This window comes from Tamandua tetradactyla, chromosome 1, assembly GCF_023851605.1.
Source record: "Tamandua tetradactyla isolate mTamTet1 chromosome 1, mTamTet1.pri, whole genome shotgun sequence".
NCBI classification, from domain to species: Eukaryota; Metazoa; Chordata; class Mammalia; order Pilosa; family Myrmecophagidae; genus Tamandua; species Tamandua tetradactyla.
The window spans coordinates 103,393,047-103,418,369 of NC_135327.1; the positions used below are offsets into that span (position 1 = coordinate 103,393,047).

Consider the following 25,323-nt stretch of genomic DNA (forward strand, 5'->3'; position numbering starts at 1 on the left):
TGCTTTCTATTTCATGGATTTCTGATATGACCTGTATTATTTTTTCCTTCAATAACTTTGGAATTAATCTGGTCTCCTTTTTCTAATTTCTTATAGTGCAAAACATAGATCATTGATATTAAATTTTTCTTCTTTTAAAATAAAGGCATTGAAAACTATAATTTAATCTTAATTTCTAGCGTTCAATAGTTTGGCTATAATACACTTGGTGTTCTTTTCTTTATATGCATATTTCTTGGTGTTTGTTGGGATTCTTAAATCTGTAAGTTGATATTTTATCAGTTTGGGAAATTTTTGTCCATTATTTATTCAGGCATGTTTTCGCTTCTACTCTCACTTTTTTCTTTTGCTGACTCCACCTATATGATAATATATTTGTTATTTCCTCATTTGTCCTTAAGACAGTTTACTTTATTTATTTTTTCCTTTTTGTTCTTCAGTTTGGATAATTTCTATTGAGGTGTTTTTAAATTCCTGACTCTTTCTTATACCATCTTTAACCATCCCATTAAGTGCCTTTTTCATTTCAGTTTTTGTACTTTTAAGTTCTAGAATTTCCATTTGGTTCTTTTTATGATTTCTATTTCTCTGCTAAGATACCATATCTGTTCAAATATTAAGTCCAAATTTTTCTTTAATTCTTTTGATAGAAGTTTCTTTTAATATTTTATTTTATTTTATTTTATTTTTTTGGCATTGGCAGGTTTTGGGAATTGAACCCGGGTCTCCAGCACGGCAGGTGAGAATTCTGCCACTGAGCCACCTGTGCACCGCCCTCCTTTAATGTTTTAAACATAGAATTAAAATATTTGTTATGGCTTTTTAAAAGTCTTTGTCTGATAAATCCACCATCTGAACCATCTCAGGTTGGCTTCTACTGACTGTTTTTTTTTTTTTCTTGCTTCTGGGTTATGTTTTCCTATTTCTTTGCATGTCTAGTTATTGCAGATTATATATATAATCTGTGCATAATATGCTGGAGAGACTCCGAGAGCTCTGTTTCCTTCTAAAGAGTGTTGATTTTTGTTCTAGCAGGCAGTTTAAATGCTGGCTGAACATCTTGAACTTGGGTAGTTCTGTTTTTATGCTTTGTGGGGTTGAATAACCCAAAATATTTTCTAAATCTTGTAACTTGGCAGGACTCAAACTTCAGATTCTGCCTCCTCTGGGGATCTTGTCAGGGCTTGGTTTTAGGCTTTATTAGGGCAGGTCTTGAGTTGGCCCTATTCTAAGGTGTGGTCCTTACTTCTCAGGTGTGGCCTTTCTGGTTGTCTCAGCTACATGCCTGAGGTGTTTTTAAAAGGTGTTAACATGGCCTCTCCACTCTGGCTGGGCTGCACTTTCAACATCCCCTAGCACTAGCTGTACTCTTATATTTCTGTTCTATTCTCAACCTTGAAGCATTCACTCCCTGCTGGGTAGTCTTGTCCCCTAACAAGACTTCCTAAGGAACTCTTACATGGCCTTTTGTCCCCCATCTCAACTGCACAGCTCCCTTACCTTTTCTCCAGTTGGTTAAATTATTTTTTCATGTCAGTGGAATGGTCATGTTCTGTCTGCATTCCAGTTCACAGAGATGTGGCCATAACTTTGCCCCTAGTCAGAATGCTGTAAATTCATGGAGCTTCTTGATGACTTCCCTTGTGAGTTTATCTCTTCTCAGGAATTGCAGTCTCGCACTAACTCTTATGCAATGCTTGAATACAACTGTTCTATGCCTCATATGTTTACACAGTTTTATGGCTATTTGTGGCAGAAAAGTTAGCCTTATTAGTTAATCCTGACATACTATTTTAAAAATATTTATAAATGATAGAAGATGTTATGCTTATTATTTTAAAGCATTACTTTTCCCAATTTCCCACCTATCTGACATAATCACTTCTGGAACTTTTATTTATTATTCTACTTATTCTTATTTCTCTGAATAACTGTGGCTATGGAATTTAGTTCCATCATTATGATAAGCCAGTATTTTTGCCTTGCTTTTGGATTATAGTTTAGGATTTACTATTAGAGTTACTGCAAGGGAAATTTTTGTGTAGTATCTACCTTTTAGAAAAAGCAAGTAGTAACTTATAGGGTATGATTTAACAAGCACCAGGAAGTTCCCTAATTGCAAATGGGAAACTGAAAATCACTGGTGTTTAGGGGAAAGAAAAGCATTGGAAAGGACAAAATGTCAGAGAAAGGAAGTATGTCTTTTCCCAAACTGCAAGGCCAAGAATTACCTCACCTCCTTAATGATTGTGTTGTTTTAAATAATGTCCTAATTACGAACTTAAATTTTGGGAAGAGAAGTAATTACTGGAATTGCAAATTTTTTGCAAAAAATAAAACACCCAAAATAATAAAATTTAAGACCATGGAGTGTGGTTTATAAAATATGTCCATTAAAATGAACTCTTTTTTTGCTATCATGGCCTTCTGGGATGGTGGAATTTTATCTATATTTTAATTTCAAATTTCATCCTTTCATATTTCATAGGTGGTTCCTCATAACAATTTCAAGTAATACTGATAAACTAATACTTGGGATATGTAATAAATGGTTTTATAGTTTTCTACCAATTCTAAATACCCATTAGGTGTGAAATGTCCTAGTACCAAAGATTTAGCCTATCATTTCTTTATACCAGTGTATTTTCACATTTCTCACCTAATATTAGCTTCATGTGCTTCTAAAAATGATCGAGCTTTCCCTCTGCTTTATCACAGAACTAATCTGAACAGTGTGCAACATTCCCACTCTTAGCCACACGATGGCCTCACAAATCAACATTTTGCAGACATCATCTTTCAGCTTGGACTGATGATTTTTTTCTCTTTAATTTACATGTATATATATATTTGAAATGAGAGCTAGTGAAAACTAAATATATATTTTTTAAATTAATCTTTCAAAGATACATTTCTTCTTTTTGTTGTTACTCTGATTTCTCATTTATAGATGTTTCATTTAGGATAATAAAAACATTAATCACCCTCTCCCTATTCTGTACAAATTATTGTTTTATCATCTAATTTTGAAATATCACAGTGCACTGCTTCAGTGTAAGGACATACACTGTATGGCCTACTTACATTGGGAAATTCCATTATAAAATCATAAGCATTTGCTTCCTTTGCTGCTTTCTCAATCTCTTCATCAGTCATGCCATCTCGTCCAAACTTAATATTATTAAAAATTGTGGGTCCCAACAAAACAGGCTCCTGGCTGACCACTCCAATATGCTCTCGATAATGCCGCACATTTAGATCTCTGATATCGTTCTCATCCACTGTGATCCGTCAATCCAAAGGGACGAATTATGTTGTGACGCCTTTCACTAAATTTGTTTTAGAGTCTTTCCTACTAGAATAAAACATGATCTGAGAAGCAGGGTATTTCAGGAGTCAAAGATGACTATATTTTGATAAATGATTTAAAACACATAAATTGGTATTAGACGTTTTTTGGTAGAAAATCCTCAAAAGAATAATTTGCTTAAAATTTTGCCAAACCACCTGTATATATTCCAAAATCCAAAAATTAGGTATTATAAAGATATATACTCTTGAAGTCACAAATATTGTTACACAGACACATATAACAAGATTCAGTTTGTTATTTTAAAGACTTATGTGATCTCAAAATTTTCTTCTAGGTAATATCCTTCCTTACTTTTTTTCAACCCCCTCCCCTCCCATGCAAAAGACAAAAGTGCTTCTACTCATTGCTATAAATAACAGTAAAGGAACACTGTCTTCTCTTAGATGGTGACATTAACCCAACATATTTTAGTGATTAAAAACCAGGACTTGACAATTATAACTCAGAGAGTCTATTTCTCACCAACACTGATATTTTTTTCTGGGTGTGAGTATTTTACACAATTGATTTATAAATGGAATGCTTATCAAATAATTTATTCAATATTAAGACAGATGGGCCTAAAATATTCCAAATTAAGAGTAAAAAGTCAAATTAAGTTAACCCAGGCTCTAGGAGATTAGATTTCTTTTAAAAATATAAATTCAAAGTTTGAACAGAAGCATTAAGAATTGTACTACTGTGAATATCACAGTTTCACTTTCTATACCATTTATAAGGACAAGAAAATTAAGTGCAACGCTATGACTATGGAAAAAAGAGGAAGTGTATTTTCTAAGACATCATTCTTCTGGCGTATTTTGAGAAACTCTGAAACTTTTGATAAGTTCTGGGTCTTAAAATTGCTGTCATTTTTCTCCACAGCACTTACTACCTTCTAAGATACTATATAATTACTTGTCTTATTTATTGTCTGTCTCTATTTGTTAGAATGTCAATTCCATGAGGGCAGAGATTTTTCTGTTTTGTTCACCAGTATATCCCTAGCACTGCAAACAGTGCCTGGCACATCACAGGCACTCCATAAATATTTGTTGAATGAATTAATATACAGGAAAAAAAATGACATGATTTTTCTCCCAGCTCCACCGTTAAAAATTAAAAGTGGACATAGATGGAAGCTCTCTATAATAGGTGGTATTTCTAAACCCTGTCATGTGGACTTACTGTGGGTTTGCTAGCTGCACTTACAAAGCCGTCATGGGGATCATGTAGCCTGTGAAGAAGCTGTGCTGTTGTCTTCCCACTGCCACTGTTGCCAGCCAAGGCTACCGTCTCTCCCGAGATAATTCCGTGATTCAGACCTTTCAGAATCCATTAGTGTGTTTGGGGAAAACACAAGTTTCATAACATTGAGTTAATAAGAATATGATTTATTTAAAATAAATTTATATTTCCAGGTATTTAATGTATAATTATAATGAAAGAAAATGAATTATTCTGTGGCACTTAAATATAAAGTTAGATCCTGTTTGTTTTATGTACATTTATACACCATCAGGGTGATTCTAGAAAATAATGGTAAAGTCATTTATCATCTCTCTAATTAAAGAGGAGATCTAAACTAAGAGGACTTATATAATATTAAATAGCCACAGCACACAATTCACAATTTCAATTAAAATACTATTATTTGAAAGTTTTACCTTTTCATTTCAAATCACTGAACAAAATATTGCCAAATATCTTCTATTTTAGGAAGATCCTTCTCAGATTATATGTAACATTACTTCCAAGTATATTCCAAAGCAAAACAACTGTCAAGACCCCTCAGTGACTTCCACAATTAAAACCTTCTCTCTCTAGTGGGGGAACTCACAGGAGCATGTGAAAATCGGGAGCATTTAAAAAGTTTTCTCAATGATGGGGGTGAGGGTGGGAGGTGGGGGGTGTATTTTGGGTCTCAGGAAACTTCAGTGTGAAAGAAACCTCACAAATAATTGTCCTTCCCCTGCCCAATGCCAACAGCAATCCTGCTGAGAAACTTCCAGGTATCTTTCCTTGCAACTCTAGGTATTCAGTCCAAATTCGGGAGTCTCCGTTTGGATTGGAAATTCTCACTTTCATCCCATCATTTATAAAGAAATGGACCCTTTAAATAAACCAAGCATGAAACTTTTGAAGAGCCAAGCAGAGTAAAATTCTCTAAAGGAAGAGAGAAATGGGGCCCCCCTAGTAGGAGTACCTTCTCTCCCACCTGCATTTGACTTCAGAGTTGGTGTCTGTTCATTCTTTGGAAGAATAGTGTGCTTTATTTATTTAAAGTTGATGAAATTATTTTTTTATTCATTCTTTAGCTCAACAAAAAGGTTATTTCATGATTGAAAGGGGTTATACAGACTCATGTGTCTCACTGATTAACACTACAAATATAAGTAAGTTCTTGGATGAACTACTGCCAAGATATGAATCTCATATAGAGAGTGTATAAATTCAGGATGTGGGGGAAAATGCTATTGCATGCTATGGGCTATGGCTAACAGGAAAATATCAATAGTACTGCAACAATACCAGGTGTACATATTGGGGGGAGGGACAAGAGTTAGGGAGGAGGTTTAGATGTCCTATTCGGTGAGGTTGTGTTTATTAGCTATCTTTCTCTTGGAAACAATGAAATTATCTAAAATTGATGGACTGTTAACAGTGGACGTTATACATGAGGCTCAAGCAGATGGAGGTGGCTGAAAGATGCACTGACTGAGAAGCAGATTGGTGAATTCTGGTGTATACATATGATAAACACCATGTTGCTACAAAAAGGAATGAAGTTGTGAGGAATCCAACAATGTGAATGAACCTGCGGGATATTTGGTGAGGCAAAATAAGCCAGAAGAAAAAAGAGCAAATATTGTATGATCTCATTTAGAAAATACTTATGAGAAAGTTGGGGCCTAGATTATAAGCTCTTATAGCAGTCACATTAAGTCTGGAGTGGCAATTGTTATTTCTGGATATTGAGTGGTTGTTTTATATATGTATAAACTGGAATTTGGAGATAAGAACACAGCCGATCAGGTCAGGATTAAGGTAATTCAGAATACAGGGGTAAGGATGATATTACCTGTATTTTAGAACTTCACCTACTCTTTAGGTCCAAAGGAATTTTGTCCAGAACCTAAATTTTCAGTAACACATAATCTAACTCAACCTGTCAGATAAATCATTTAAACAATCCAAACAAAGGGAGCCCAGAATAGGAATGAGAGCCTTTAATTCTGTACAGCTTAATGTAATGTCTGGCTACATCCCAGAGTATATTAAGCAGATAATCAAAAAGTATCAGCAAAGTCCCTTGAGGGATGGGAGAAACAATATGGAACTAGTAAACTTTAACAATTTAAACCCCGGATGCTGTGTCAAACATTAGGGACACCCAAATCAGAAGGCCAAGCCCTTGATCGCGAGGCTTGCTCTTGTGAGGCTTATGTATTAGCAGAGAAGCTTAGCCTACCTGTAGGTATGCCTAAGGGTCACCTCCGGGGGACCTCTTTTGTTGCCATCTGCCATCTCAATTCTGAAAGTGAAACCACTGCTCTCCCCTTATGTGGGATGCGACATCCAGGCATGAAAGTCTCTCTGGCGGCATGGGATGAGTCTGGCCCTGGCACTGTGGGATCAACAATGCCATCCTGACCAAAATGGGAAAAAGAAGTGTAACAAATAAGGTATTAGCGGCTGAGAGACTTCAAATAGAGTTGAGAGGCTACACTGGAGGTCACTCTTGTGCAAGCTTCAGTAAACATTGCTACTTTCATAACCTGCCAAACCCCAACCATGTTCATTCCAGCCAATCCTAAAGAACACTTAGGGCAACATATAAGATTCTACAAAGGTCCCATGCACTAGAGTAACACTCCAGAAACCTACAACCTCCAGATGGGTCCCTGGTCCAGATAAGTCCTGAAACACAGCCCAGCCTCTCCAGAACATCAGATGGTTCCATCTCCCTACCCCATATTAGTGACAGACCCTTCCAATGTAAAAAATTTAGAATTGTCAAAGCCCAAACACCCCTAAAGAGAGGGATGGAAAGATCAAAGGTGATAGTGGAGTTATACAGAGAAGATAGGATTTAACAAATGAATATGAATACTGAATCATTAAATTGATACTTCTTTTAGTCTCCTGCATTTTAGAACAGCTAGAAGTAAAAACCTAAAATGGTGGAATTGTAATCCATGTCAAACTCTGAAATATGTTCTACAACTAATTGTGATGCTGTGCTTTGAAATTTATAGCTTTTTTGTATATACATTATTTTTCACAAAAAGAAGGAATAAAAGTCGATTGTGATGATAAAAAAATATTTAAGCCCTCTAATCTCCTATATTCTGGAGCAGGTAGAAGGAAAAATCTGAGAGGATTGTATTGTAGCCCATGACAAACTCTGGGATCTCTCCTGGAACTACTTGTTGAAGATTGCTTTGAAAACTATTGCTTTTTTATCTCTTTGCTTGTATATATGTTATACATACAATAAAAATTTTTTAAAAAATCATTGTTTCCCTTTTCTATGAAACAGTGCTTTAGTAATAATTACCCTTTGCAATCTTTTGTGGGAACTACTTGAAATAGACACATGTATAGGAACTTGTAAAAGGCTGGATGATGTGGGGTGGGGGGTGGGGCGGTAAATTCAAGTAAGCATAAAAGTGAGAAAGTACCTGAGCAACAATTACTGATGCAGGAAAAGCCCTAAGAAAGGGGATGGGAAAGGCACAGATGGTACATAATTCTCCCAGGAGAGAAACTACGAAGTTACAATGAAGTATCTATTCTAGTGGGATAATGTCCAGGGGCCACCAATCTACGAAATTTTGGTGGTTCCCAAAGTGGAGGAATGGCATGGAGATGAAAATGTTTTATTCATTTGAATATAGAAACGAGGCCACATAATATAACTAGTCTTCCAGAATTATCTGTCCCTTATTGATCTATCTATCTATCTATCTATCTATCTATCTATCTATCTATCTATCTACCTACCTACCTACCTGCCTGCCTACCTATCGATCCATCCTCTATCATGCATCTTGTCTAGTTACTAAGCAAAGTAGTCAAAATTTTGGTCAAAATGATCCTAAATATTCTCATAAAAGGAGAATTGTGGGCAGAAGACAATATCAGAAAAGCATATACATCCTTAAATTTTTTTTCCTTTAAGAGTTTTATTAGCTTTAACTCTTGCACAAAGCTCTGTTACACTTTGAATTAGTGCTTTTTTTCTTTATTAGAGAAGTTGTGGGTAAACAGAACAATCATGCATAAAATACAGGATTCCTATTTGCTACCCTACCAGGAACACTTAGCATTGGTGTAGAACATTTTTAAAAATTGATGATAGCCTATTATTACAATTGTACTATTAATGAAAGTCCGGGGTTCACTGTTTAGTACATTTCCATGAATATTTTTAAAAAATTTTTATTGTTACCATATATATACAATCTAACATTTCTACTTTTAATATCATTCAGATATAGAAATATGCTCTCACACTAGAAATATGAATTAGTTCTTGCAAGAATTACTTCAAAGATATAATTCATGTACAAAGAATGTTTAAGTCCAGGCTACAGGGGGAAAACTGCGATTGCATGCATGGGCTATGTTCAAAAGGAAAACACCAGCACTACGCAGCAACAGAGAGGCAAATAATGCAGGAGGGACAAGAGTTAAGAAGAGGCTTAGATTTCCTATTTGGCGAGGGTGTGTTTATTGGTTTTCTTTCTCTTGGGAACAATGAAATTATCTGAAATTGAGAATGTTGATGGACTGTGAACTTTGGGCACTATACATGATGCCCAATGAATGCAGGTGGCTGAAGGATGCACTGACTGAGAAGTAGATTGGTGAACAATGCTGTATACTTACAAACGAAGGTTGTGCTGCTACAAAAGGAACAAAGTCATAAAGCATGCGATGTACATCCTTAAATTTAATTTATCCTACCTTGATAGATGGTCTTGAAGGATAACTGAAAGCAACATTTTTAAATTCCACATTTCCTTTTATGTATTCAGGTTTATATCCAATTGTTGAAAAGTTATCTATAGTGTGTTTCTTGGAAAAGCAGAGAGAATGTTATAAATCTGCAAAGGAATAAGCTGGCACTCTCTATATCCTTAAAATAATTTAAAAAATGGTTTGCTTTTACAATGTCTTTCTTTTATGCTTTAGATGTGCACAGAGTTAGATATGAAGATTACAATAAAATATAGTCCCCTTGAGAAGAATTAAAAGCAGTCCCTCTTTCCACAGCAAATTCGAAGGCATAGATTGTGCCCATCCTATTGTTTTAGTGAAATGAGTGTACCTGTTCTTTGTTTCCTTTCTGCAGTGATGGTAGTTATCCCTCAAAGGAATTAGAGGTCTTACCTTATCAATAACCTGGAAAATATTAAAGGTAGCTCCTCGGGCTGTAGTGAAGTTTTCAAAGTAAGGGGATTCTGCTCCAATGCAATAGCTACTATGGATTACACTAAAGAAAACCTATAGGAACAAAAAATAGTATTTGCCCTTCCACAATTATATGAGAGAAAACTGAATGGTATATAAACTTGGCTGAGGCTCATGGAGAGTTATTAGAGACAGTAGGTAAGAAAAAATGGAAGTTACTGCCACATATAAAGAAAACACATGTATCTTCGACTTTTCCCTAATGTGAAACTACTTTTGATCATTCTATAATCTTATGATTACCACCCGCTGAGACATGCGAGCAGGAAAATTCAGTACCTGAGGAGTGCTGGCCAATGCCACCCCAATGGGAGAGGAGGTGAGTTGTGCTCCCTCCTTGCTGGCCAACCACCTAAGCTTCAAACAAAAACATGTAATAGATTCCACTAGCTTAGAGGCACTGTACTATTTTAGTCCAAACTTTTATGAAATCTTATATTACCAGACACCTGTTCCTCTTCAGAAAGACACATCTCTTCCAATAGTCAAATGAGGAAATAACCCTGCAAGACAGATGCTACGGCTGCCATCCTATAGTTGAGGAAGATAGGCGTGGAAAGTTATTTGCCCACAGTCAAACATCAATCGAGGAACAAGAATGTTTCCAGAGTTGGCATGCTCAAGTTTCATTTTATATGAAATAACTTGAATAGCTTAAAGTCTTGACTATGAAAGTCTCAAATTCAAAAGATGAAGTTAGTTGAAAGGAGAGAAACTCATATAGAATGTGAAGGACAAACAAGAATTGAAGTATAGTATACAGAACAAATCACTTCAGCTCAGCAAGACAATGTTTATTATTCCAGAACTGATCCGCTTTTTGTTTGAACTTGATAGGATGACTGAATACATTATAATTTAGTACATAAACCCAAGAGTTAACAAAGACTCAAAGTAAATTGCTCTGTTGGACAGGCTTTTGCACGTAGTCTGCTTTTTAACATTAGCATACGCTGAAAGAACAGAAGAAGGGCAGGAGGGTCCATTTTACAGAACATATCCTGAAGAAAGGTGTCTAGGAAGATGAATGTAGAGGGCTATCTGATCTCAGCAAGAATGAAAGGAAGATGTCTGGCTGGAGACTGGTCTTTTTTACATTAAGAACTCTCTATCTCCCAGTAGAGAATTCAATTATGATTCTTCTAACAGCACAATGCTTAGTACAAAGAAGGCACTAAATAATATGGATGAACAAATTTAGTCAATTTTTAACTACAATTTAAAGGCTTATACAGACATTTGAAGAATGCACATTTTTGTTTACTAAAAAACATTCATCAATGAATGTTTACTTCCATTCAAACAGAAATTTTTATTAACTCAATGTAAGAAAAGATTATCTAGGCCAGTTACCTTTTTTTTTTCAAACAAGACTTATAGCAAGAATAGTCCTGATGGTATAACCAGGTTCTCCACTAAGAATCATGGAGGTTCCATATCCAAAAGCAAGTCCCTATGTTCCATGCATAAAGAAGCACACAGCACCCAGAGACAGTTTCGAAGCTATAGCCTTTTTTATGCCAACATGCTTCGCATCTTTTAGATTCTGTGCATATCTTAAAAAAGACAGAATGCACTGTAATGGTCTTTAGGGGAAATACAAACTGAGCATACATTGTCATATTAAAAGGGCAGACCTTTGAATTTCTTTCTCTTGGGCCCCAAGGGCTACGACTGTTCAGATGGATGACAATACTTCTGCTACAGTCCCAGCTTTGGAACTGGTCAATGAGATGATCATCTGTAATAAACAGCAAACGGAGTAAACCAAAGAACGACCCTCAGGTAGTAACAATGCAGAGGGCATTTAATTGCGATAGAATCTAGAATAATAGAATTTTATTACTGGAAAGGTACTTAGATGTTGTAGCCTAACATTGTCAATTTGCAAATGAGGAAAACAATGTCCAGAGATATTAACTGATTTATTTAAAGACTCACAGCAGTGTAAGAGCTTGTCTGATCTAACCCAGACTTAAAATCTCTATCTACTTTGCATTCTACTGGTAGAGCTGCTGTTTTCTTTCTGTATTTTTAAAAGCTGTATCAGAAGATGGATATCTATATTGGTACAATTGGAAACGATTTGATTTGGAGAAGGATGTTAGAGACATAGTAATTTTCAGGTGCACTCTAGAAATTATTAAGTCTGATTTGATTTGTTGCTATGTGTTCTAGTTTGCTAGCTGCTGGAATGCAATATACCAGAAACGGAATGGCTTTTAACAAGGGGAATTTAATGAGTTGCTAGTTTACAGATCTAAGGCCGAGAAAATGTCCCAATTAAAACAAGTCTATAGAAATGTCCAATCAAAGGCATCCGGGGAAAGATACCTTGGTTCAAGAAGGCCGATGAAGTTCAGGGTTTCTCTCTCATCTGGAAAGGCACATGGCGAACGCAGTCAGGGCTCCTCTCTCGGCTGGACAGGCACATGGCGAATACAGTATCATCTGCTAGCTTTGTCTCCTGGCTTCCTGTTTCATGAAGCTCCCCGGGAGGCGTTTTCCGTCTTCATCTCCAAAGGTCGCTGGCTGGTGGACTCTCTGCTTCGTGGTGCTGCAGCATTCTCTGCTCTGAGTCTCTCATTCTCCAAAATGTTTCCTCTTTTATAGGACTTCAGAAACTAATCAAGACCCACTCAGATGGGTGGAGATATATCATCCCCTAATCCAGTTTAACAACCGTTCTTAACTAAATCTCATCAACCAGGGAGATGATCCCATCACAGTCCCAAATACACAGCATTGAATAGAGACTATTCTACCTTTAAGAAATGGGATTTATATTAAAACATGACTTTTCTTAGGGGGCATACTTCCTTTCAAACCAGCACACTATGTAAAATGGCTTTCACAGAGTCACTAAGCTAAGGCAGAGAAGGAAACAAGATCCTGTGTGAATGTGGGGTGAGCCCTGAAGCTATTCCTGCAGAACACAGCCTACCTAGTAAATGCTTTGTCTTCCAACACTAAGAGGTAAAATTTCTCAGAAAGGGATGAGAATATCACTCTTGGTGGCTATAGGCAGGTTTATCTGATCTCTCAAGATTTTAAATCAGAATGTGTGTTTTTTTATATACTACGTGTCCTACTTAACAATCCTTCAAAGTTTAGTAATTAGCACAACAGCTCAATAAAATGGAATCTCAGGAGCACTGCCTTCATAGCTATGTGTCTATAATCACTATCTACTTCATATAGCAAGTCTAACCATTTTCAAAATGCATTCTACATAATTGGAGCTGATTTTATGTAAGGCATGCTCAAATAGCTGTTAAAGTCAGAAAGTAACATATGCTGAGTAATGCTAATGATTTTCTGAATTCACTCAATAAAGATAATTATTCCTATGTTAATGAAGACTAAATATCACCTAGCCCAAAGCCACGTATTTAATAAATGCTTGCCAAATTGAAAATAAAGCAGCTAGAAACCATCACCATAGCATCTCCAGTGATTCGGATAACTTTGACTTTTCCTTGCTTCCTCTTTATAATCAGTTATTACAACAGCAGAACTTCTGTTCCCTATTCACATTTCCCAACTCACTTTTCTGGGCAGTTAAGGTTCTGATCTTAGTAACTACTAACTATGGGTAATCTTCCTACTGAGGGTTCCCTTTCAAATAAGCTGTGGATGAAGATTTTGACAAGCATTACAAAGTCAACCTTAGATATCATCGTAAATAAAGATTTATTGTCTAAATATCCAATCTTATTGTTAAGCAGTCAACCATAAAATTTATTTTTATTGCTAAAAATTCTTAATTGGTTGGATTTGTATATTGCCAGCAAATAAACTCTAAATTGTTTTGATGCCAGCATTCTGTATTCACTTTCCAAAAAGAACAGTTATCTTTGCAAAATTAAAAACTCAGTCTCTCAAGGATACACTGTGTCTCTAATACCAGCTCACCAGCTTACAAAAGCCTGTCTTTGGTCATGTGGATGGCTTAGTCAGTCTCCCATTATTTACACTAGGGAAAAAGGATTTTTCATGGGCATAGAAAGCACGTTTATGCTATTGTAGATACACATTCTTAACTTCTTTATCAGGTGATGAGATAAAAATATTTTTCCTTGTAGTAACAGAGCTTCTGTGTTTTCTCTATGTATTTTTAAAGACTCTTTTATAAGATGTGTGTATGTGTGTGTGTAATTAGGAAAGCCTTGATTTAGAGAGGAATATTAATGATAAATTGCTTTTGGATTTTACAAAAATCACTGGCCTCAAAATTAAGCTGTAAATAAGATTAATATTTACAGTATACTCAGTGTAACAGCGCTAAAAAATTTAATTCAGTATATGCAAGTATATAATTTGTTAAAAAAACTGAAACAGAGATTGACATAGTACATAAAAATAGACATTAGCAGATATTTTAAATGTGATTCAAAGACATAAAAATATGTGAATGGCAGATATAAAACAATGTTTTAAGTGTTTACTGTTTTAAGATTTTCTTATTCTATTCTACTTATTAAAATGAATTGCAACATATTTATCCAGAAATTTGTGACATGTGAGGCTCCCCCAGCAGGAACACCTAAACATTCAATGTAATGCTTTATTCATGATGTCATTTGAAGTGCATCAGGCTGCGGAATGAAGAGGAATGTTTCTTAATGTTAGTAAAATATTAGAAACAGACCACATTTAGCCAACTTGAAAATAGAAAGGTGATTAATGGTGAACAAAAGCAAAAATATTTATGATTCATAATCTCCCTTTCTATTTTAGTACAAACTCAGTAGGACATTCAGTTCATGTAGTGCTTCCAGTCAACGACCATCCGCCTACCCTAGAACACAGAGCTGCTGAAGCCATTATAAGAGGACATGCGGACAGTCACCAGGGTGAGTTTCCAGCGCTTTACAAAACCAATCACTAGGCCAATAGAAAAAGTAGACAAGTTTTGAAAAAGCAGGGAAATCTTGTCTCCAATACCATCACTGATTTTGTTGACACCACTGAAAGAAGCAAATAAAAGATGGTAAGTCATTTATATGGCATATAGGAAAACAAAGTTGATGTACTATATAGTCATCATCCTCTTAGTCATGTGAGTATTAAGTTCACCAACATCGCAGCCATCAAACCAGCTGATGTTCTGTGCCAAAACTGAATGAAAACACTGTTTCCAAATTCTCTTAGTCTGCCGTGCTGCAGTCATAACCCAAAAAGAAATCCGCACGTAGCCAAAAACCAAGGCAACCAGTCCTATTCCAACATAACACAGGGTCAACCTGAAAAACAGATTAGTATAAATGTTAGTGCAACTGGAGCACAACTTTTTGCCCTTGTTACTATAAAAATGAAACAATTATGCTATTTGATTAAGAGAATTTATACTATAACCTAAAAATAACTAAAATAAACCACCTTAAGAAAGAATGAAGTACAGTGAATGTAGTTTTTCTCTGTGAAGACATCTAGAGAATGTCTCTCTTACACTATTAGCAGAAATTAGTATTTAAAAAAATTTTTTGTTCACATATTATTTCAGCATTTTTAATTCTTTCACTTGAAAAAGTTACACTGAAGTAATTAAATAACTGCATGTGAAACAGTAGGGCAAAGAAAATGATAGAAGTCAAAAGCATTTCATAAAATTAAAAATTAAACATTTGCCATTTAATTAAAGATTCAATACCTAAGGAAATATGTGCAAGGATTAATTTATATGGATGGTCACTGTAGCATTAGTAATAATAAAAAAAACTGAAAGTCATCTAAAAATTTAATAGTAGGAGACCAGATACAAATATATTCATTTAACAAGTATTTGTGAGGCTGTGGGGATACAGATATGAACAAGAATTAAGTCCCTATCCTTGAAGAGTATACACTCTGGCAGGAGAAGACAGATAATAAACAAATTAAAGACTGTCAGACTGTTCCAAGAAGGACATAAACAGGGTGACAGGTTACAGAATAACCGGTGGATAAAGCTGGGTTAGGAGAGTTAGGGCAGACAAACAGAATAGTTAGGAAAAGTTTCTTTGAGGAATGATGTTATAGATAGAATTCAAAAACTGAAAGGAAGCCAACTATAAAAAGAAGAAAAGCATTCCTGGAGTGACAGAAGAGTAAGTATAAAGGTTTGAGGCAGGCAAAAGCTTAGTGCATTCCATAAACAAAATAAACCCAAGGGGTATGAAATTATGAGTGTGGAGAATATGGCATATCATAGGGTTTTAGCTATGGTGCACTGTTCGGATTTTATTTGAAGAGATTCAGAAGACCATTGGAGGATTTAAACATAAGGTGATCTTATCTGCTCAACTTTTTAAAAGGCCATTGTGTCTCTACTGTCAAGAATGGGCGGAGAGGACAATAATGGAAGCAGACAGTTCAATTAAGAAACTACTGCAATGGCCAAGGTGAAGAGAATGGAGACTTGGATGAGGGTGGTGGCAACCAACATACAATGAAGTGGACAGATTTTAGATATATTTTTGGAAAGAACAAACAAATTGCCAATGTACTGGATGTGAGGAATGAAGGAAGAGGGAAAATCAAGGATAACTTCTAGGTTTTGACTTGACCAGCTGGGTGAATGTGGTTTCATTTACTGTTGTGGGAGACTGGGAGAGGAACAGATTTGCAGGAGATAACAAGAGTTCTGTTTTAGACACATTACGTGTGAATGCCTATTAAATATTTAAATAGAGATCAAGACATTGAAAAAGAGAGTCAAGCCCTGGAGAGGGGTCTAGGTTGCAGATGTAAATTTCAAAGTTATCAACTTATATGTGGTAATTAAAACAAAGAGACAGGCTGCAAACACCCAGAGAGGCAGACAGAGCTGAAGAGCAAGAGGAGAGAGGAGAGAGGGAGAGGAGAGAGGGAGAGGAGAGAGGGAGAGGAGAGAGGGAGAGGAGAGAGGGAGAGGAGAGAGGGAGAGGAGAGAGGGAGAGGAGAGAGGGAGAGAAGGAGAGATAACATAGTGTAAGTAATGAAGTGAAGAGGTTCAAAGACTGAGTTCAGGGTTTTTCAAACACATAGAGTTTAGGGTGAGGAGCAAAAGCCTGTAATGGAAGCTGAAAACGAATGGCTGATAAGATAGTTGAAAAGTCAGAGATCTGGTAACAACGAAAATATGAGAGGAAAATAAGTGTTTTCTAATAAGAGGGACTGTTTAAAGACAGGATAGACTATTACAGGTTCATTAAAAATCAAACCAAACCATAGAAGCAATCCAAATTTCATCAACAGGTGACATATGTGATATATCCTTACAGTGGATTACTAATTAGTAATAAAGAGGAATAAACTATTGATACATATTACAACGTGGGTGAACCTCAAAACCATTACGCTAAATAAAAGACAATTATGTTTCCATGTACACGCAGGGTCCAGAAAATGTAAATCTTTAGAGATAGAACTCTAATTAGTAAATGCCTGGGGCTGGTGGTTGGATTGAGGACTAATTGCAAATGAAGAGTCTTTGTAGAATGATGAAGTGTTCTAAATATGAATTGTAGTAATGGCTGCATAATTCTGTAAACTTACTAAAAATCATTGAATTGGACAATTCAGAACTGGTGACTTTAATTTAATTATGCTTCAATAAAGTTGTTAAAAATCACATGAACAGAAAGTCCCAATTATATTAAAAGGCTGTACTAATATAAACCAAAATGAATATTTATTATCCTTTATTAGTGGGATTATATGTTAAATTTTCTTCTTAGTGAACTTTTATTTTTACATTTTCTACCATGAAAACATTAAATATTTAATCAGAAAAAGGAATTACAAATAATTTTTATAACAGCACTGAATTACTTTTTAAAAGGGAGACTATTCTTTAAACACAAATTATGATATACATGCTCAATTTATTTCACATGGAGGAAACGTAGTTATAAACACCTCATTTATCCAGTAATCAGACTCCTAGACCTGGGAGAAGAAACCCTAGTAGTACCAAAGCCCAGGTAATTTATTTTGCATTGTGGAACTAGGTTGTCCTCAGGCCTAAGTCTTCCAATTCAAAACCACATGCAAATTAAGGTTGATTTAAATGCTCTATTTATTGAGCATTTACCGTGGACTAAGCATTATGCCGTGCCCTTTACCTATCTGACCATCATTCTAATGCCCAGAACTCCTACACGGGTACATACTGATATCACATTTTACAGATGAAGAAACCGAAGCTAACAGAAGTAATAACCCAATGGCTTCCATCGCTAAAAAGTGGCAGAGCCCAAGATCTGAATCCAAAATCTTTGATCTAAATCACTTTGGCAATATTTCTAAGAAAAAAGAGTGTGCTTTTCTTAATGAATCACCTATTAACATCCCTTAGGTCCAGTGGACATAATTCGGGAATGATACCAGGCTACAACTTGATGCAGCAGAAACTGCAATCTGTCACTCAATATCTGAACTGATGTTTTCCCTCAGTAATAGAACCTACATTTTATTTGGAGGGACCATTTTTAGGTATAACTGGAATTTCTGTAGGTGGACCTTGTGGCAAGCTGAGTAAAAGAGCTGATTCAGATAGGACTACATCTTTTTTGACTTTTTCCTCCTTCCACATAATGGCTGGAACCCAGCAGCCAGCCATTTTAGAACAGGAAGTGTTGTTGAAGGTAGAAACCAACACAAAGATCTTAGGGTAGAAAGACAGAAGGATCTGGGTCCCTAATGACTGCTGAGCCATATTTCACCCTTCAAATGCCTATCTTTGGATTTTTACATGCAAGAGAAATAAATTTCTATCTCGTTTAAGCCATTATTATGATGGGCTTGACACTAAATGGCATTTGAAACTAATCTAACATAGACTTGGTTTGCCCCATCTAGTTCGTCCCTTCATTTTCATGAAGGCTACAGTAGATTTATCAAAATAGCAAAAAGGAAGAAACAAGTTGCTTAGAAGTTCACATAGAATGAATGAATGAATGATTTCTTGATAGCAAAAAAGGAGGCATCACATTCACCAGCAGTAATCTTGCAACTATTTAGTTATGATCTGTTGTCAACAAGATAAGATTGGATAATTTCCAGAAAACTGCACATAATAAGACAAAATTACAAGATTTAACATTGAAACTGAATAAAGCTATAGCCATTTTAGTTTTTGAAAATAGCTTAAATAGAATAAAATTGTTCAAGTTATAGATAAAAGGGCATTACCGTGTTCTGAATAAAAATAGTATAAAACAGTGTTTCCCCAAAAATCATTCCTTAAAACATTAGTTCCACAGAATGTTAGTAGGTATTAGGGGAAAAAATTAGGTTCCATGGTCAAATAAGTTTGAAAAAGTATTAAATAAAGTTAACTAAATGGTGCCTTTAAAATGCTTACACATACTGTGTGTATCCAAGACAAGGCTGCCATATAGAATGTTTTCCAAACCAATTCCACTATGGAACCTTTTTTCATCATATATCTTAAATATTTCCAACACAGAACACTGGTTTTAGAAATAATAGCATAAAATACTGTGTCATAAATGTTAAGAAATTAATAATAATAATTTTAATAAATAAATGTTAATAAGTTAAGTAACTTTTTAATAATTATACATGGGCATACCTTTTTTCATCTTAGTCTTCCTTTTACTGCTATTTCATAAATGGATGCCCTATTTTTAAAATTCCCCAACTTTTTTTTTGTAAGAAACTCATATTTCATGGTTGTACATCAAAACCCTGCTTTACATTTTAAGACTAAAATTCAGTAGAAAGCAATACCTTGGCTCTTGTTCTAGTTTGCTAGCTGCTGGAATGCAACACACCAGAGATGACCTGGCTTTTAATAAAAGGGGATTTATTTCATTAGTTCTTCAGAGGAAAGGTAGCTAACTTTCCACTGAGGTTCTTTCTTACGTGGGAAGGCACAGGATGGTCTCTGCTGGCCTTCTCTCCAGGCCCCTGGGTTCCAACAACTTTCCCCGGGGTGACTTCTTTCTGCATCTCCAAAGGCCTGGGCTGAGCTGCGAGTGCTGAGATGAGGAATGCTGAGCTGCTTGGGCTGTGCTACATTGAGCTCTCTCATTTAAGCACCAGCCAATTAAGTCAAACGTCATTCACTGCAGCAGGCATGCCTCCTAGCCGACTGCAGATGTAATTAGCAACAGATGAGATTCACACCATTGGCTCATGTCCACAGCAACAGAACTAGGTGCCTTCACCTGACCAAGTTGACAACTGAATCCAACTACCACAGCTCTTAATTAAGAATTTTCTAATTAAGAATTTCTAAGTAGAGATTGCTAAAAAAAAAAAAAAAAGAATATTCCTGCAGAGAAAGCTGAGGCTTCCGTAGAGAATGGATCAAGCGGACACCATTCCCACTGTAGTTCTGAATTGCACTGTCCAAAAGAACTTTCTGTGATAAGGGAAATGTTCAGCATCTGTGCCAAGCAGCATGTAGCCACATGTGGCTACGGAGCACTTGAAATGTGGCTGAGAATGAGGAACTGAATTTTAAAAATAATTTAAATTAATTTAAATTTAAATAGCCACATTTGGCTGTGGTTAATGTACTGGATAGGACAGGTCAAGAATTATGGACCAGGAGGTATCAATACAATGTGGTTGTGCAATGAAGGCTTCACTTCTAGGGGAAAAGAGTGAGGGATCCCTTAGGTCTACAGAAAAAACACTGAGAGTCTTAGTGAAACACTGCTTGAATCCAGTGAATATGTTCAGTAAAATAAGATATATTTATATAATAAATTCAGCACATATGAAAGAATCAGCATACAGTTTAATGCATAAAATTATAAAAACAGAATGCCATTTTAAATTCCTTATCAATCATACTTTATACACTTTAGTCTTACTGAAACTTTACTATATTAATCTGAATAGTCAGTCTCCAAATTTAGTCTGAATAAAATTTATAATATTTATTTTAAGGTTTACATAAATGGCATTTTCTATAATATTTGGAAGGAAAATAATTTGGAAAAACTAGTCCATTATCCTATAGGAATATACCTTCAGTTCTAGTGGGAAAAATGGTATAAAATAATATCTACAACTTTTCTATTGATAACAACTTTGCCAAATCCAAGCCAATGCATGTGAACCTACAAGCCTTTCAAATAGAAGAAAAAATTATGGAATTTTATATATCAGTGAAAAGTATTTTATATTTATATTTCAATGAAAGAAGAAAAAATGCTTGATTTAATCACTTATATGAAATGTTAAGATCAGACAGAAATTTCAAGTTTTTTTTCTTTTTAAGAAGTTAATCAAGCAGTACACAAAAGCTTGATGTAAACACTTCACTTGGACTTACACAATCAAATCTTCATTCAGCTTCTCTTGAGACTCAGTACAGTTCTGATAATTTGCTGTAAAAAAATGTTTAAACTATAAAGGACATTAATTTATAGCAGCCATACAGTTTCATAGATAGCCCCCTAAGTCAAATGAAGTATATTCTCAAGAAAATGTACTTAATGCCAGTCCACAGGCTTATGATTATTTCGTTTCCTATTCTTTAGCCCTCAATTTGAAATAATTATCTCTGCTCTCAAGCAATTTTTCCCAAATACAAGATAATATTAAACATGTAGCTAATACCCAGAACAAATTCTTCAGGACATTTCTAATTTCAGGCAACAGTCAGTTAAGTAATAATAATAATAGAAGTTCCCTTTTCCACCTGGGATTATGCATTTAGAATTCTGTTTGAAACGTCTCAGGGAATAATTTAGAAAAATCTGAGAAAAGGCAAGAATGCACAGGGAAGGGCGGGCCACAGTGGCTCGGCAGGGAGAGTTCTCACCTGCCATGCAGGAGACCTGGGTTCGATTTCTGGTGCCCGCCCATGCAAAAAAAAAAAAGCATAGGGAACACTTGAGGAAAGATGTCAGAGTAAGGAGCTTTAGGGTACAGTCTGTCCTCCAGGGCAGCTAGAAAACAGCCAGGAACTATGTGAAACAACACTGTACCCCATGCAGGGAAGAGTGGGAGGAAGAGACCGATAACTGGTGAAGCGCTTTGTGAGTAAAACTCTCCAGGCTGTGGAGGCTAGTGCCTATTCCCCTCTCTTGTGGCAGCCCGCCCTGGGATCCAGTTCGTGACTGGAAATAAAAGTCTTCCTCCCCCCCAAAATGGGTCGGGGCATAACCAAGCACTGATCATGGTTTTCGATAAGCAAATCTGGAACACTGTGTCCTGGTTCTGAGGGCAGCAGCTACAGATTTAACTCATCCAAGAGAAGCAGTGGTGATTGAGAGAGACAGTACATTCTTAGTGCTGGGGGGAACAGCTCGCTGAAGGGCAGCTTTTCCCCAGGGGAAAGGGGAGGGGACACAGCCTAGCACTGCCTGTGTCTTTGATTCACAAATTCAGATTGCTGGATCCTGGCTCTGTCCTAGGGTTTCAACCTGCCTGGACAAAAGTGGCTGACAGCTTCTGTTTCAAGCTGCCTGCAATAGGAGCAGAGTCAGTTGAGAATTAAAGGCACAGTATCACCTCAGCATCGCGGGGAAAAGTTTGCTCAAGAGTGCAATCTGCGGAGCAGTCCAGGAAAGCACAGATTCAGGGAGTTGTCAAAGAGAAGTTTGGTGTCCTTCCCAGTCTTCTCCCCAGGGAATTATGGATGTATGCTTCCTTCATGGGCCACTGGCCCATGGGAAATAATGACTCAGGAAAGTCCTCTACAGATGAGCCTCTTTCCAGAATTTGCCCTCCAGGCAAAAGCAGCTAGATACAATGAAAGGAGTGTTTATTTTTATGGAGACAAATAAAAAACAAAACAGATGAGGATTCTCCCAGAAGGAAGAACCAGGGGAAAGGAAGCTTTCTTCAGGGGGTGAAACAATTGCACAAATAATACAATCTCAAAAACCTGTATCATATATGCAGGGCAAGAATCAGATGAATAAGAGCTGAAAAAATATAAGCAGTTAAACATTAGCTACTCTAAAGGTCTATAATAAGTTGTAGCCAAGTGTCAAAGACATACCTTAACACAAAGCAAATTAACAAGAAAGCCCTAGGCAAGAGGGGGAAATTAACCTCCAGAGTAAACTCATCAACATAATCAGAAACCTAAACACCAGCAAAAAATTACAAGTCTACTAAGAAAAAGGAAGATATGGCCCATTCAAAGGAACAAATGAAAACTTCAGAGGAAACAAAAAATTTAAAACTGATCAAAGGGCTTCAAACAAACCTCCTAAATCAATTCAAGTCATTGAAGGAAAATACGGTTAAAGAGAGAAAGGATATTAGGAAGACACTGTGTGAGCACAAAGAATCAAAACATAAAAAGAAACATAACAGAGATGATGGGAATGAAAGACACAATAGAAGAGAATAAGAAAAGGGAAAGAGGAAGAAAGAATATTTAAGGAAATAAAGGATGAACATTTTCCAACTCTTATGAAAGACATAAATAAATAAGTTCAAGAAGCACAGTGTACTCAAAATAGAATAATTCCTAATAGACCTACTCTGAGACACATACTAATCAGAATGTCAAATGCCAAACAGAAGAGAATCCTGCAAGCAGCAAGATTCACATACAAGGGAAATGCTATAAGGCTAAATCCTAATTTCTCATCAGAAACCACAGAGGCAATAGGGCAGTGGTATGATATATTTAAGGAACTGAAATAGAAAACTGCCAGCCCAAAATTCTTAATCCAGCAAAATTGTCATTAAAAAAAAAAAAGAGAGAGCTTAAAATATTCACCAATAAACAGAAGCTATGTAAGTTCATCCACCAGAGACAATCCATTCAAGAATTACTAAAGGGAGTTCTGCAGTTTGAAAGGAAAAGATAGGAGAGAGAGGCTTGGAGCAGAGGGTAGAAATAGAGATTATCAGTAAGGGTAATTAAAAGGGTAAAAAGAAAGACAAAAATAAGATATGATATCTAAAACCAAAGAATAAAATAGCTGAAGTAAGTTCTGCCTTTATAGCAGTAACACTGAATGTTAATGGATTAAACTTCCCAATCAAAAGACACAGATTGGCAGAATATATAAAAAAGGATGATCCATCTATATGCTGTCTACAAGAGATTCCTCTTAGACCCAAGAACACAAAAAGGTGAAAGGATGGAAAAAGAATTTCCAGACAATACAGTAAACACAAGAGCTGTGGTAGCTATGCTAATATTGGACAAAACAGATGTTAAACACAAAACTGTTATAAGAGACAAAGAAGGGCACCATAAATTAATAAAAGGAACAAACCATGAAGAAGAAATAACAATCATAAATATTTATGCACTTTTTAACCATTGTGCTCTAAAAATGAGGCAAACACTGATAAAACTGAAGGGGGAAAGATATCTCTACAATAATATTTGGAGACTTTAATACACCACTCTCACCAATAGATGGAACATCTACCCAGAAGATTAATAAGGAAACAGAGAACATGCGTAATATAATCAATGAACTAGATCTAATAGATATATACAGAACATTCACATCAAAACAGCAGAATATACATTCTTCTCAAGTGCTCATGTATCATTCCCCAGGATAGATCACATGATGGGTCACAAAATAAGTCTCAATAACTGTTAAAAGACTGAGATATACAAAGTACTCTCTCTGACTATAATGTAATGAAGCTGGAAATCAGTAACAGGCAGAGAATTGGAAAATACAAATACATATGGAGGTTAAATAACATACTTTAAACCGTATGTGGGTCAAAGAAAAAAATGCAAGAAAAATCAGTAAATGTATCAAGAAGAATGAAAATGAGCACATTACATATCAAAACTTGTGTGTTGCAACAATGGCCCTGCTGACAGGGAAATAGTCTATATTAAGAAAGAAGAAATAGCTAAAATCAAAGACCTAACTGCGTACCTGGAGGAACGAGAAAACGCGCAGGAAACTAATCCCAAGGCAAGCTAAAGGAAAGAAACAAAAATATTAGAGCAGAAATAAAGGAAATTGAGAACAAATGAAACAACAGAGAGAGTTAACAGAATTAACAAAAGCTGATTCTTAGAGAACATTGATAAAACTGACAAACCCTTAGCTGGGCTAGCAAAGAAAAGTTAAAAGTTGAAAACAAATAAAATCATAAATGAGAGGAGGACTTTACTACTGATCCCACAGAAATAAAATGGATCATAAGAGGACACTATGAACAACTATATAACAACAAACCAGAAAACTTAGATGAAATGGACAAATTCCTAGGAACACATGAACAGCCTACATTAACACTAGAAGATATATAAGTCCTCAACAGACCAATTACAAGAGATTGAATCAGTCATCAGAAATCTCCCAACAAAGAAAAGAGCAGGACCAGATGACTTCAAAGTTAATTCTATCAATCATTCCAAAAATAATTAATACAAATCCTGCTCAGACTCTTCCAAAACCGTGAAGAGAAGTGAACACTACCCACATGTCTAGGAAAAGCCAACATCACCCTAATACCAAAGCCAGATGAAGATACTATAAAGAAAGAAAATCACAGACCAATTTCTCTAATGAATATAGATGCAAAAATCTTCAACAAAATAT

General features: G+C 35.8%; 1 protein-coding gene across 1 annotated transcript in view; it reads right to left on the minus strand.

Moving 5' to 3' along the window:
- The window catches only part of ABCB5 (ATP binding cassette subfamily B member 5), a 220,434-nt gene that overhangs the window by 166,677 nt on the left and 28,434 nt on the right, over nt 1–25,323 (minus strand). The window contains 10 exon segments of the mRNA XM_077122218.1: nt 3,085–3,281; nt 4,561–4,686; nt 9,325–9,436; nt 9,752–9,865; nt 11,202–11,388; nt 11,470–11,573; nt 14,633–14,678; nt 14,680–14,802; nt 14,869–15,078; nt 21,108–21,162. Of these exon segments, the coding sequence (XP_076978333.1) occupies nt 3,085–3,281; nt 4,561–4,686; nt 9,325–9,436; nt 9,752–9,865; nt 11,202–11,388; nt 11,470–11,573; nt 14,633–14,678; nt 14,680–14,802; nt 14,869–15,078; nt 21,108–21,162 (1,274 nt within the window).